Source organism: Garra rufa, chromosome 21 (genome assembly GCF_049309525.1).
Source record: "Garra rufa chromosome 21, GarRuf1.0, whole genome shotgun sequence".
In the NCBI taxonomy this organism is placed as follows: Eukaryota; Metazoa; Chordata; class Actinopteri; order Cypriniformes; family Cyprinidae; genus Garra; species Garra rufa.
In genome coordinates this window covers 5119787-5134818 of record NC_133381.1, presented here as the reverse complement: position 1 = coordinate 5134818, position 15032 = coordinate 5119787, and the positions used below count along the sequence as shown (strand labels likewise).

Here is a 15032-nt window from a genome sequence, read left to right as displayed (position 1 = left end):
CCTCGGAACAATAGAGAGATTCCTGCGCGTATGAGTCTCGCGTTTTTGAAGTCGAAACAGAATAAGTAGGTGCTATAGATGCTCTGTGTTCCTCTCGCTTGAGGTTTCACGAACGCCGGACCGCTGGAGCGGTAATGATCGATGGTGATTGATGATTGATGTGCGCAAAAACAAAAATCCGAGAGGAATGTTTTGCAACCTTCTTATTAAAAGCATACATCCAGGATCGGCATGCTTTCTATAGAAGGAACTTTTGAATTGATTTACGATGCATTCGAACTAGGACGAGACTCCAACCTTGTTTTTGATATAAACGGAGAAACTCTTCACTCGACGCCTATCAATATTTAAGCATCCTCAAATTACCCTCGGTGCATTTACACGTTTCCTCTCACGTTAATTGTGAGCATCATTGCGATCATGTTTATTAATAAGAAGCCGTGAGAACGTCTATTGTTGCCTTTGTCAGCGAAACACGCTCTGAAGTCCACCGAAAGCTCGGTTCGCTTTCAAACCTCTCCAAGAGTATCAAACTCCAGCGTTACTCCTCATTTTTCAGTGGAAAACAACTGCTTTGGAGATTCGCCTTTGGACGTCTAATGCATATTTAACAGAGAGGAGGAACGTTTTAATAGACAGTGTCAACCTCGGTGAGGGAGTCTCTCTGATTAATTTTACATAAGGCCTGGCCTTTATACTCCACTGAGTGGCTGTTATTTCCCCAAAGGATTCGGTGATACACCGAAACACCTTTACAAGTAGTTTTGTGCTCGCAGTGAACACACGAGACAATGAAACAGGAGCCGTGATGTCTAGTTGAGTAACTATAGCAGCCTGCCGAATGCCGTCAGAGGATGAGTCAACAGCCGTTTCAATCAGAAAAACAGTGTTGTTGACAACGCGCTCGCTTGTGGGGTTAATTCTTAATGACTGTTTTTCTCCTCTCAGCTTTAACTTGCCTGCCGTTTGGAGGATCGGCTTGTGCGAAAACCCTTCTCGGCCCATTTGCGGCACGCTGATAATCGCTAATTGATTTCATTTAGGCCGCGTGCCATGCGTCCTCGTCCTCTAACTTGGTGGATCACAGGGGGAAAAAAATGCGGAATGCAAAGAATCCAGTGCAACTAAGCATGCATAAATAGGATTATTTTGATGCTGCTTTACTAATTTGTTTGTATACTAATACAGCGTTATTCCAGTGTTTGGCGGGTGAATCAGTTCTGCTGTTGTTTATGCGTTCACAAAATTGTCAATTTCAGTATTTAGCCATGTTTGCATATTAAAAGCACATGCAGTGCCGTGCAGTCAGTGCATATTAATAGCATTTGTCTTAAGTCTTAAGTAGCATGGGTATATTTGTAGCAATACCCAAAAATCTTTAGGATAGTAAGTAAAGATCATTTTCCATCAAGATATTTTGTACATTTCCCTTATTTTTTGATTAGTAATATGCATTGCTAAGAACTTCTTTGGGACAACTTTAAAGGTGATTTTCTTTTTATTTAGATTTTTTTGCACTCTCAGATTCCAGGTTTTCAAATAGTTGTATCTCAGCCAAATATTGTCCTGTCCTGCACTCTTAAGGGGAGACACTGCAGGCAAAAATGCTGTTTTTTCATGTACCTGTCAAATTTGAGATTTTGGTCTTTTTGGTTTTTCATAAAGTGTTTTTTTTTTAGTGGAAAGAAAACATCCAAAAGACACTGATAAGTGTTTATTTTATAGCACTTTATCTATTTGTGTCAATAGATTTCAATTACAATACATATTTGTAAAGGCCGTTTTCTCAAAATGAGTTTTTTCTCCTACACTGAGCCATAATTCTCCACTTCAGTAACACTTCCACACACCAAACTTTACATTTTTATTCCTGTCTATATCCTGAAGGTTTTTACAAAGGGATTTGTTCATATATAATTTGCTTAAATATTTTATTCCTCAAAAAATGGTAAAAAAAAAAAATAGTGTTTCCTGTCTGTTCAAAGTTTTTTCTGAATTATGAAGTTACAAAATGAGATACCCAAAATCCACTTTTGACTCTAATATGTCAAAAAAATTAAACAAGAATTTTGAAAAAAACAAAACTGACTTCATCCAGTGTTTAGATTTTTGTTCTAGAAATGCAAATTAGCGCATATTCCATTAAATAAAGCCTCATTTGCATATTTAAACGTAACATTTTAGAAAACTTGTGATACAAAAAAGTTTCTTTTAGATTTTTGAAAATGTTCTTCAGAATGATTCTGTTAGGAACTGTTCACTAAAAGGTTCTTTGGGGAATAATGGTTCTTCTATGGCATCACTGCAAAAACACCCCTTTTGAACCTTTATTTTTAAGAGTGTAACAAACCATACATCAGTGAAAAGCTTATTTATTCAGCTTTTTTGAATCTAGATTTCAAAAAATTGACCATTATGATTGATTTTGTGGTCCAGGGTCACATTTGTGTTTGATTTTTGTGACTTTTGTATGATAAACAATCGTGACCATGATTTGATGTCCAATGTCAAATCTGGGTCTTGAAACAAAACCATTTGAGAAGCACTTGATTAACCCACATGAATGATTTAGTTTGGATGACACATGGCGATTATGTTCTGGTTGGTGTGCTCTTAAATTCTTCTTCGGATTATAAATCATACAATTAAATGAGAAAATAAGCCAATTCTTTATATTTCGAGGGTCTAGATTCCAGTGTTGCACGTTTATTTCAAGATGCCAAAATCCAAGATTCTTTTTCACAGGATTTCTGTGCTTTTCTTCTTCGTATTCTTTCATTCCAAACATCTCAAGATGTTCTACACAGTTTCTGCAGGTTTTAAAAAGATTTAAGTCTCCCTTCCACAATCTGAAAAGCTCTTGAATCAGAGCAGAAAGTCTTAAGTTCATAAAATAATGGCATTAAATGTTGCATGCACTGCAAAAATTGAATGCATTTTCAGTGTATTTGTTTTCCAATGCAATATGCAAACATTGTTAAATAAAGATACACTTACTTGAGATGCAAATGTGAATGTTTAAGTGAGTTTATGCTTAAAACAAAACAAAAAACAAATCTGTCAATGGGCTACAAAAACTTGTTTTCACTTTGAATAATCAGATTTTCTGAGCCAACTGGCGGATACTCTACCAGCAAAAACTGTACAATTTTGAAATATTTTTACTATTTAAAATAACTGTTTTCTATTTTAAGATGTAATTTATTCCAGTGCTGAATTTTTAGCATCATTACTCCAGTCTTTATATCCTTTAGAAATCATTCTAATATTCTGATTTGCTGCACAAAAAACATTATTTATATTATTATTATTATTATTATTATTATGTTGAAAACAGCCAGGTAAACGTTTTTCGGGTTTCTTTAAGTAGGAAGTTCAGAAGAACAGTGTTTATCTAAAGTACATTTTTTATAACATTATAAATGTCTTTAGCATCGCTTTTGATCAATTTAAAGCATCTTTGCTAAATAAAAGTATTAATTTCTATCATTTCTTTACCAAAAAAAAAGAAGAAAAATTATACTGACTCCAAGTTTTTGAATGGTGTAGTGTATAATGTTACAAAACCTTGTTATTTCAGATAAATGCTGATCTTTAAATCTTTCTATTCATCAAAGAATCCTTAAAAAATGTACTCCACTGTTTTAAATATTGATAATAATAATAATAATAATAATAATAATAATAAATGCTCTTAAACAGCAAATCAGCATATTAGAATGATTTCTGAAGGATCAGGTGACATTAAAGACTGGGTAATGATGTTAAAAAAATTTAGCTTTGATCACAGGAATACATTTTATTTTGCAATATACTCAAACGGAAACCAGGTATTTTAAATAATAAAAATATTTCAAAATTTTACTGTTTTAGCTGTACTTTGGATAAAAAAAATACACGCTTGGTGTAAAAAACATAAAAAATCTTTTGACTGGTAGTGTATTTGTTCTTGGTTGAATCATAAACTCACTAGACTTAAAGACTTCTTATCTTAAGTCATTTTGCTTCTCAGGTTTAGACATTTGCACTGGAAAATGACAAAAATACAGTCCCAAGTTGCATTTTCAGTCTTTAAAGTAGGCTAATGCAACTCATTGTGACATTAAGAGAACATTTTGTGTTCCTTTCAATTTCTGTTTAAAATTTTCTTTACTTGCTCTTATAAAAGGTCTTGAAATAGCTTTCAGAAACCCTGAGTAATATCCTTAAGTGCAGTGGACATGGCCTAAAGACCTTTAAAATCTGTGTGATGACAAAGTGTTTCTTTTGTGGTTTCAAAACACTTGTAACCGAAGCCGAGAACTGGATACTATAGAATCGAACCCGGCATGTAAAGAGCCGCTGCATTGCTCCCCGAGCGGATATCCGATACGCGCAGGTGTGCGCGTGGGTTTCTGCAGCGAGAGATTGCTGTGGTCAGATTACCGTGCCAGTTAGAGAGGGCTATTTTGTCCTTTAAAGCTAATGTTTAGATTTCCACGTGCGTTGCGGGCGTGCACGTTCTGCGCGCTGCTCACACTCACGCGCCGGCTTCCGTAATTAGCCCTGACGCGTTCGCTGGCACGAGCGCACGGGCGTGTTGATTGGCAGGCGCATGACGTCATTTCAGCCCCATTTTTCGCCTTCGCGCTCTCCTGTGGTATTAGTGTTGTTTGAACGTTTCCCTGCACTCTTGTGGACTTGTTTACATCAGTTAACTCCAATTTGAATGTTTAAATCTGCAATCACCAAACGCGTTCTGAACGCGTACGTGTTTTTCCAGCGCTTTCAGAGCCAGACAGTTCGACTCCCAGCTCTTCACTTATTGTTTACATATCAAAAATGTACATTTTAAGGGGGAAATAAAGCATTACAAGGGCCTATTTGAAAACACTCCATTTCCCCTGCGGTGAGCAGCGGAGCCACAGTTGGAGAAGGAAGCCAAGGTTGAGGAGGAACGCCAATGCAGCGCTTCCAGCTTTCCTGAGTCTCATTCCGGGCATTTTTACATTCTGTTTTCTCTTATAGCCCTTGTGCGTATCGTATTTATAAATATTTTTAAGTAACGTCCTGGCTTGAGAAAGTTCTGCATTCCTGTCGAGGTTAAATCAATACGGCTGTGGCGAACAGGTAAAGCCTTGTTAAATGCAGTTGCTGGAATCATCACGGCACAATCAAAGCGGCCAACTTATCTGAACATTTCATATTTTATCCTTGAAACCGCCTGAGGCGTCGGCTGCAGAAAGCAGGACTCATGGATCGCCTGAGCAATATTAGAGCTGCTTTGGATTGTTAGTCGTGTGTTTGTACAGTGTAGTTTTGTGTAGTAATACTCTTCCTCTACTTGCCAATTGCTTCAGGAAAGCAAATAAGACACCTAGGAGGCCTTTTACATCAAAATGTGCCAGCGTTTTTGATGCACATGTTGTAGGTAAATGTCACTTTGGTGTTATTGATTTTTATTTTTTGATGCATTAGAATTAACTTTGTGTTTAGTCAAAATTTGCATGATCGCAGTGCCAAGTCAGAGCAGAGAGTCTTAAATTCATAGTCACCCAAGTGCAACTGCAAAAAAAAAAGAAAAGAAAAAGGAACATCTTCAGTATTTTAGTTTTTCTGTAGCAATGCTCTTCCTCTACTTGCCAATTGCTCCAGGAAAGCAAATAAGAAACCTTGGAGGTCTTTTACATCAAAATGTGCCAGTGTTTTTGATGCAAACGTTGTAGGTAAAGTTGTAGATATTTTTAGATGCATTAGAATTAAGATTTTAGTACTCCTAAAGTCAAATTTTGCATGACCGCATGCAAAAAAAAAAGCTCTTAAAAAGTCTTAATTCGCCCTTCCACAAATGAAGTCCCTAAAAATCAGAGCAGAAAGTCTTAAATTCGTAGTCAAGTGCAACTTTCTAACACAAACATCTAAACATCCTCAAATCAAAATACATTTACTGAAGAAAGTGACTCTCATGAATTGCCTGATAAAGTTAGCAATATTAGAGTGATTTCTTTTTAAAAAGTAAAATCTGCTTTGGATTGTTAGTCGTGTGTTTGTACAGTGTAGTTTTGCATAGCAATACTTTTCCTGTACTTGCCAATTGCTCAAGAAAAGCAAATAAGAAACCTAGGAGGCCTTTTACATCAAAATGTGCCAATGTTTTTGATGCAAACGTTTTAGGTAAAGTTGTAGATATTTTTAGATGCATTAGAATGAACTTTTTAGTATCTCTAAAGTCACATTTTGCATGACCACAGTGCCAATAGAAGCCAAGAAGCTTAAATGACAAATACTTAAGATTCAGTACTATTTCTAGGTGATTATTAAGAAGAAAATTAGTGACACTTAAGTGATTATGTGATGCTTTTTTTGTGCAAATGTTCTCAAATCATGCTTGTTACTATAGATCATCATGTCCATTCCAGCTTGTCTTTTCATGTAAGTTGTCATGCAAAAAAAAACTCTTAAAAAGTCTTAATTCGCCCTTCTACAAATGAAGGCTCTAAAAATCAGAGCAGAAAGTCTTAAATTCATAGTCACCCAAGTGAAACTGCAAAAAATAGAACATCATCTTTAGTATTTTAGTTTTATTTTCTAATACAAACATCTAAACATGCTTAAACCAAGATACTGTACATTTACTGGAGAAAGCACGTCTCATGGATTTGCCTGATAAATTCAGTAATATTAGAGTAATTTCTTTTTTTAAGAAAAAGCTGCTTTGGATTCTTAGTCGTTTGTTTGTAGAGTGTAGTTTTTCTGGAACAATGCTCTTCCTCTACTTGCCAATTGCTTTAGGAAAGCAAATAAGAAACCTAGGAGGCCTTTTACATCAAAATGTGCCAGTGTTTTTGATGCAAACATTGTAGGTAAAGTTGTAGATATTTTTAGATTTTTTTTAGTCCTCCTAAAGTCAAATTTTGCATTGACCACAGTGCCAAAGGAAGCCAAGAAGCTGATTCAGCAAATATATACATAGGCTCAATATATATACAGTGGAATTTGAAAGTCTAAAACCACTGTTTTTTTAATTTATTTAGACATTTTGAAATATTTTAAACGTTTAAAAAATACTTAAAATTCAGCAGTATTTCTAGGTAATTAACTAAAAGCAAATTTGACACTCATGCCATCATGTATGTTGTTTTTGTGCAAAAGATCTCAAATCATGCTTGTTAATATAGATCATGTCCATTTCAGTTGATCTTTTCATGTAAATTGTCATGCAAAAAAGCTCTTAAAATGTCTCAACGCAGAAAGTCTTAAATTCATAGTCACCTAAGTGCAACTGCAAAAAAAAAAGGAATATACAGTGTAGCAATGCTCTTCCTCTACTTGCCAGTTGCTCCAGGAAAGCAAATAAGAAAGCTAGGAGGTCTTTTACATCAAAATGTGCCAGTGTTTTTGATGCAAACGTTGTAGGTAAAGTTGTAGATATAGATGCATTAGAATGAACTTTTTAGTCCTCCTAAAGTCAAATTTTGCATGACCGCAGAAAGCCAAGAAGCTGATTCAGCAAATGAGTCTGAAACCACTGCCTTTTTATTTAGACATGAAAATGATGAAATATTTTAAACAAAGTTCAAATAACAAATACTTAAGATTCAGCAGTATTTCTAGGTGATTAATTAAAAGCAAATTAGTGACACTCATGTCATCATGTGAGTTTTTTGTGTGCAAAAAGTCTTAAATCATGCTTTTTAATATAGATCATGTCCATTTCAGTTGATCTTTTCATGTAAATTGTCATGCAAAAAAATCTTAATTCGCCCTCCCACAAATGAAGGCCCTAAAAAAGTCTCAAATCAGAGCAGAACGCCTTAAATTCATAGCCACCCAAGTGCAACTGCAAAAAAAGGAACGTCTTCTTCAGTATTTTAGTTTTAATTTCTAATACAAACATCTAAACATCCTTAAATCAAGATACATTTACTGGAGAAAGAAGGACTCATGAATCACCTGATAAATTCAGCAATATTAAAGTGATTTATTTTTTAATGAAAAAGCTGCTTTGGATTGTTAGTCATTTCTTTGTACAGTGCTGGGTTTCTGTAGCAATACTCTTTCTCTATTTGCCAATTGCTCCAGGAAAGCAAATAAGAAACCTAGGAGGCCTTTTACATCAAAATGGTCAAATGTTGTAGGTAAAGATGTAGATATTTTTTGGTGCTTTAGAACTTTTTTTTTTAGTCCTCTTAAAGTCAGATTTTGCATGACCGCAGTGCCAAAGGAAGCCAAGAAGCTGATTCAGCAAATGTGTATATATAGGCTAAATATGTATACAGTGAAATTTGAAAGTCTAAAACCACTGCCTTTTTATTTAGACATGGACATTTTGAAACAATGTTTAAGTAGAAAATACTTTAGCAATTCAGCAGCATTTCTAGGTGATTTAATTAAAAGCAAATTAGACACTCATATGATCATGTGAGTTTTTTTGTGCAAAAGATCTCAAATCAGCTCATCTTTTCATGTAAATTGTCATGCAAAAAAAGTACAATGTTTCTGCAGCTCTTAAAAGGTTTTAATGCACCCGTCCACAAATGAAGGCCTTAAAAAGGTCCTAAATCAAAGAGCCACCCAAGTGCAACTGCAAATGATGAACAAAATTGAACATCATCTTCAGTAGTTTTGCTTTGTTTTCAAATCTAAACATCCTTAAATCAAGACACAAGCTGGAGATGCAAACTGATCATATGAAGTCTTTTTTTCGAAGAAATCGAATACAATTAAGTGAGTTTATGCTTAAAACAAGAGCAAATATCTGTCAATAGGCAATAGAAACTTTGTACTTTGCTTTGAGTTGATTTTTCAGAGCCAGTTGGCAGATATGTGTACTACAAAAGCAATCTTAAGTAGCAATAGCCAAAAATACGTTGCATGGGTCAAAATTATCGATATTTCTTTAATGCCAAAAATCATTAGGATATTAAGTAAAGTTCATGTTTCATGAAGATATTTCGTAAATTTCCTACCGTAAATATATCAAAACTTAATTTTTGATTAGTAATATGCATTGCTAATCACTATCCTAACATTGTCCTATCCTAACAAACCATATATCAATGGAAAGCTTATTTATTCAGCCATTTATTTTTATACTTGGTCTTTAAATATTCTTAGATTTACCTTCAAGAAACCCTGTTTGTAACAGGGTTTGTTGTCTTAAATTAGAAAAGGAGTAAAACAGATTTATTTATTATTGCAATTTAAGAAATCTATTTGTAAAATACTGCTCTTTAAATCAAAAATCTCTATATTATTCCTCCTTGTCATGGCTGAGACGGTCCGAAGGACGTTTTGAGCTGGCGGTATGAGGGGGCCATTCATTATCGGAGCTGTTTGTCTGGATTCCAGCTCTATAATCCTCCTCTTTAAATACACTTACATCAACCATTGGCTCCGTCCCTCGTACACAATCCACTGCCTATGAATTCTGTATTTTCATGTATATTTCCATCAGCGACAGCTTCAAACGGTGATATATCAGAGGCGCTGGGTTGGCTGGCTATGATTTAAAGATGGTTTGTGGCCACTCTGATGGTTTGTTGACTGGGTTTCCACGTTACAGAAGTCGGGTCTCTTCGTGTTATGGGACTATTTATTGTTTCCCACTTTTAATGTTATGTTTGGCCGACCGAGACTCCATGGTTAAGTGTTTGATTATTTTCTAAGAAGCTCCCTCCAAGTTTGTATGAGACATCAATGCCCCTCTTTGTCATGTCGAGAAGCACATTGGATACGGTGTGTGGCGCAGGATCTCCATGAGAGAAGCCGCGCTTTTTTTTTTTTTTTTTTAGTATGGAAATGTCGTTCTTGGTGTGCTGTCTAGCAGATTATAGGGTTCTGATTGCATTTGAAGTCAAATGAACTTTAAAGTTAAATGCAGTTTTGTAGTATTGCGATCATGCATTTAAAAATAAATTAAAATAAATGAAGACAATGCTTTTTAAGCATTGTTTAAATTGCATAGCAAATCAGACCAAAACTAGTGAACATAATTGTTCTAAATAGTGCAGAATTTAAAGCATTTATTTTTCTTTGTCAAATGTTCAAACTCCTAAAACTTAAACAAAATACCAAGAAGTGCTCTCAGACGTTTTGATTTGTTCTCCTCTGGTTTCTCTGTTTGCTTTGAGCAGCTCCAGCAAAAATGAACTCCTGCATCAGCGTGTCTCATATCACATTACAACCTCGTCCTCGGAGGAATCAAAGCTCATTTTTCTTACCATTCACTCTGTAATCTGTCTAATTATGTTTCCTTTTCTTGTTCATGTCTCTCTCTCTCTCTCTCTCTCTCTCTCTCTCTCTCTTTTTTTCCTTGACACACTGTCCGTTATCATTGATTTCGGTCTCTTGAAGCTGTCCGGTCGTGAACGGGTAATTATAGATTTGGAGACAGATTATCGCACGCGTTACGTTAGTGACAAACTCACGTTAAGGAAATGCACATGCTCTGAGAGATGCAGCGATTTGCTTCTAACGTGTCGCACATGGCGTAAATTATTTCAAGCCTTTTGTTGGCAATACGACGTTATAAAACGTAGAGGTCCTTGATGTTGAAGCCAAAATAAATGCAAACTTTTTTTCCTCCCAAATTAAGATGATATAAAACAATCCAGATAAGAAAGCAAAGAGCATAAATCTTTCATTTCATTTGTTTTACAATGCATATTATTCAGTCGAATGATTCCTTCTTTTTCAATAAATAAAAAATAATTGAGCATTTAAATTTCCCTGGCCATATCATCTCTGCCTGCTCGCTCTCTGAGGTTTGCTTACCCAGGTCGCGTTTCGTCCATTAATGTTGTTTTTCTAGTGTAAACGAGAGATGTGATTATCAATTAGCTGACTGAATCCGCTCAGTCCAGGCCAGGATATCAGCGCTGGCTCTAAATGAGAAGCACATGTCACCTCTGAGCCCAACAACACGCTGCTAATTGATTAGTGACGCTCCACAAAATTTGCCAAGAGCTTGTTTAACATCTGTACGTGTTGCATGTGACGGCCGTTCGTCACCTGAAGGAGTCTGAACGACATTCATAATGTTTGTGTTTGTGTAAACGGGGATATGTGACAAGATGTTTGTGCTGCTGCAGTGCGCTCTCATATTTCAGGCTGCGTTGAATTTTAAGCACTGTAGGACGAATTTCAACATTTTAGTGTCTAGACAACCACTTAGTGCGTACGTCATTATTAGCGTATCCTGCTTTAAGTTTAAAGGTTTATTCTAAACCTAAATCGAATATAACATGCAATTATGAATGTAAAATATAGTTACAATCCAGTTATTAAATTGAATATCGCTGGCTGTGTCTCTTTGTAAATGGCTTTTAAAAGTCTGTGTAAATAAGATGTTTTTCGCCTTTTTCCATTTTGATTCTAGAACCACAATAGTGTGCTGTAAGTCAAAAAAATTTTTTAAAACAATTTCTGCTCCATTCAATTGCTATTTTCTTTTCTTTTGCATGTTTGAAAAAGCCTAAACTGAGATGCACGCAAAGAAACAGGAAAATTAAAGTGTTTGCATATTAAGTGCTTTTTAGCTTATAGAGAATCAAGAAATTAAATTATTTTTCTATTTTGATGCTAAGACAAAAGTATGTTGTATCAGACCTCAAAAACGTTTCTGACCCCTAACGCAGCGTATTTTGAGCCTTTTGCATGCTTGAAAAAGCCTAGACTGTGCTGAAAACAAATAAATAGGACAGTTATGTTTGCATGCTTGTTTTATTGCTTTTTAACTTGTATGAATCAAAAAATTAATGTTTTTTTCAATTTTGATGCTAAAACAAGCGCATGTTCTATCTGACCTCAAAAACTTTTATTAGACCTTCCTATGCAGCGTATTTTGGTAAAGATCTCCAATGATTTGTCATTTTATTTCCTTTTGCTTGCTTGAATATGCCTTGACTGTGCTGAAAACATAAATAGGAAAATTGTTTGCATGTTTGTTTAATTGCTTTTTAACTTATATGATTTAAGAAGTTAAAACAACAGTATGTTATATCGGACCTCAAAAACTTTTATGCAACGTATTTTAGTGAAAATCTCCATTTAATTGGCATTTTATTTTATTTTGCTGTGCTGAAAACAAATAAATAGGAAATCTGTCTTTGCATGTTCGTTTAGTAGCTTTTAAACTTATATGGATCAATACATTTCAGTGGCTTTTCAATTTTGATGCTAAACCAAGTGTTATATTAGACGTCAAAAACTTTTATAGACCCCTTCTGCAGCTCGTTTTGTTAAAAATCTCATTTAGTTTTCTTGTGCATGTTTCAAAAAGCCTAAACACAAAGTGTTTGCATGCTGAAGTGCTTATTGGGAGTCAAAAAATTAGATGTTTGTTCTATTTTGTTGCTGGAACAACAGGATGTTGTGTCGGACCTCGACTTTTATTGTCCCCTTTTGTTAAAAATCGAGATTTATTTGGCATTTTATTTCCTTTTGCATATTTGAAAAAGCCTACACTAAGCTGAATGCGAATGAAAAGAAATTAAAGAGTTTGCATGTTTGTTTAAGAGCTTTTTGTTTTCATAGGGAATTGGGAAATTAAATGGTTTTTCAATTTTGTTTCTAAAGCAACGGCTGTCCAGTGCCAGTTTGTCCTTTGAATCAATGCAAGGCACTTGAAATGGATGTATTTATAACAAAGGTGTATTTTTTGAATACGTTAGCATGCAATAATGTAAAGCGGTATATTTTAATGCACTCAGGGCATGTGAGGTGTAACGTGCCTCTGTGGCCTCGTGCATTAGAGACGCCACCTCGAACGCCTTGATGTGCATCGACAGTGATGACAAAACCATGAAGCTCACGCTGTCTGGCTCGGACTCAATATCCTGCCTCCATACGTTTGTCTAGAAGGGCCTCCGATTACGTCAACATGAGAAACTTGATGAGGAAAATACTGTAAGTACAATCTCTGATCGCTCTGTCAACAGCGTTTTGTATTTGTATTTCCATACGTGCCGTGTGATAAGATGGAGATTTGTTTGGCTTTTACATGTTAGTATATTTTGAATAGCTGAGGTATTCAAATAGGTTTTGCATAGATTGTGTTTTACATGTGGCTTTTTTTGTGCGCCGGACTCAATTTTCAAGCTTTGCTTTTGACTTTGTCTATTAAAAAAAGCTCCATTTTATTTCCTCTGCATGTTTGAGAAAGCCTAAACTAAGCTGAACGCAAATAAAAAGCGGCTCGTGTTTGTTTAAGCACTTTTCATTCATAAGAATAAATACAAGCTCCCTCGTTAACCATTTATCAATCGGAATTAACCGCTGCAGATCGTGCACCGTTGCAGCTTTTCCACATCTTGTTCTAATGTAGCTGTGTAAATTGAAACAGAGTGAATGTTTATACATCCAGAAGGGTTTTTCTCTGTCTCTGCCTGGTCGTCCCACATATGTGTTTTTAACTTACACAAACAAGTCGGCATCCCGCACGCGAACCCAAACACGGCGAGTTTTGGCGTGCGCGTGCGCCGTCGGTTATCGACCCGCTCGCCTTCTGTGTGACCCGCCGCTGAACCGCAGTGAAATGAAAATAATTTTGCACAGCACTCACCCCAGAAAAAGTTCTGCTGACACGGAGTCACCGAGCTGAAAAGACTGTTAGACGCCATAGCCGCACGTGGATCTCCTCGGCTCTCTCCTCCTCTGGAGGTCGTGGTGACCCTTGAAGTCCTAAACTGGGAGCACAAATCATATCAAGGCATCTGAACGCGAGCGACGGCAAACAAACAAAAGCAGCCGGCGCACGGCCGCACGCTTCCCAGAGTGTTCAGGCACAGATATCGACGGCATATACGAGTGTGGTTAGAGCGTACTTACTGACTCGTTGGGTCTCTGTGACTGGGGTTGACCCACTCTGATTAACCATTTACGCCCCAGTGGCTCCCTCCTGTCGTCCTGGGGAAATCTCGTGCACCGCACTTGTGGTTCTGTGGTTGTTTGTGAGGGGAATGAGACATTCTCACAATCCAAAAACGTGTAAGCTTTAAAACACACTTTTTTTCCCCTCCTGATGGGCTGTTACTGGAGAGGCTGGGTCATGTGTTTGGTGACATCAGAGCAGCCGAGAGGGTTCAGCCCTCTTGTCAGTGGTCCTGCGTTTCCTACTCACATCCAGCGGGATACAACCTCAGCTCCTGTCAATCCGAAAGCGAGGGGCTTGGATTTTCTCTCTTTCTCAGCCTCTCCGCGTCCCGCTCTCATTCCTGTGCCTGTTAACTCTCCGTGGTGCGTCTCGTCCTCGCTTCAGGTGTGTCAGGTTGCGTAATGACAGTCGCTGTGTTGGCTCTTGGATCACGTCTGGCTCCCGTGACGCCCCGCGGCGCGTTAACGAGCGCATTAGCGGCCGTGATTCATCCGTCTGTTTTGCGCGCCTCACAGGTTTGGATTTTGGCACGCGGTCAGAGCGCGCGCCTCAGGTGTTTGTGTAAGCGCGGAAAAACATGTGCTCCTGCAGCCCTCGTGCTCTCTCTCTCTCTCCCTCTTCTGTTTCGGGGTCATGTTAGGTGCTGTGCTGAATTTGGTGTGTGATGTGAGTTCAACATCAAAATTACACTTACTAGTATTTAGACCGACACTTTAGTTTAAGGAGGGGCTGAGCCACAGACCTGAATATCACTTGAGAGTGAACTTGTTTGATTTGGACCAGTAAGTAGGCACCTTAGAACAATTTAGAACAGCTTAGAAAACCCTACAACTACCACTCAGAACAGCCTAGCAAACTTAGAACAGCTTATCAACCACTCGGAGCTGTCTAGGAACCACTTGGAAGAACCTAGCAAGCAACTATTCAGAACTTTATAAAGCCCAACAACCACTTAGATCAGCCGAGCAACCACTCAGAACAGCCAGACTGGCAACATTAGAACAGCTTAGAACAGCCTATCAACCTTAGAACTGCAACTCAGAACAGCCTAAACACCTTAGAACAGCTTAGCAGCCACTTAGGACTATCCAGGAACCACTTAGAACAGCCTAGCAACCACTTAGAACAACCTAGAAACTATTCAGAACATCATATATCACATCATAGCCACTCAAAG

The 15032-nt window shown here is 37.0% G+C and overlaps 1 protein-coding gene across 1 annotated transcript in view; it reads right to left on the bottom strand.

Annotated features, from left to right (window-relative positions):
* LOC141295316 (runt-related transcription factor 2-like) overlaps positions 1-13914 on the bottom strand; it is a 79348-nt gene extending 65434 nt beyond the window's left edge. Inside the window, exons 1-2 of the mRNA XM_073826526.1 lie at positions 13810-13914; positions 13544-13667 (exon numbers count right to left, since the gene is read on the bottom strand). Of these exons, the coding sequence (XP_073682627.1) occupies positions 13544-13601 (58 nt within the window). The 5' untranslated portion in view covers positions 13602-13667; positions 13810-13914. The remainder of the gene's footprint in view (positions 1-13543; positions 13668-13809) is intronic.
* Positions 13915-15032: the final 1118 nt, after the last annotated feature.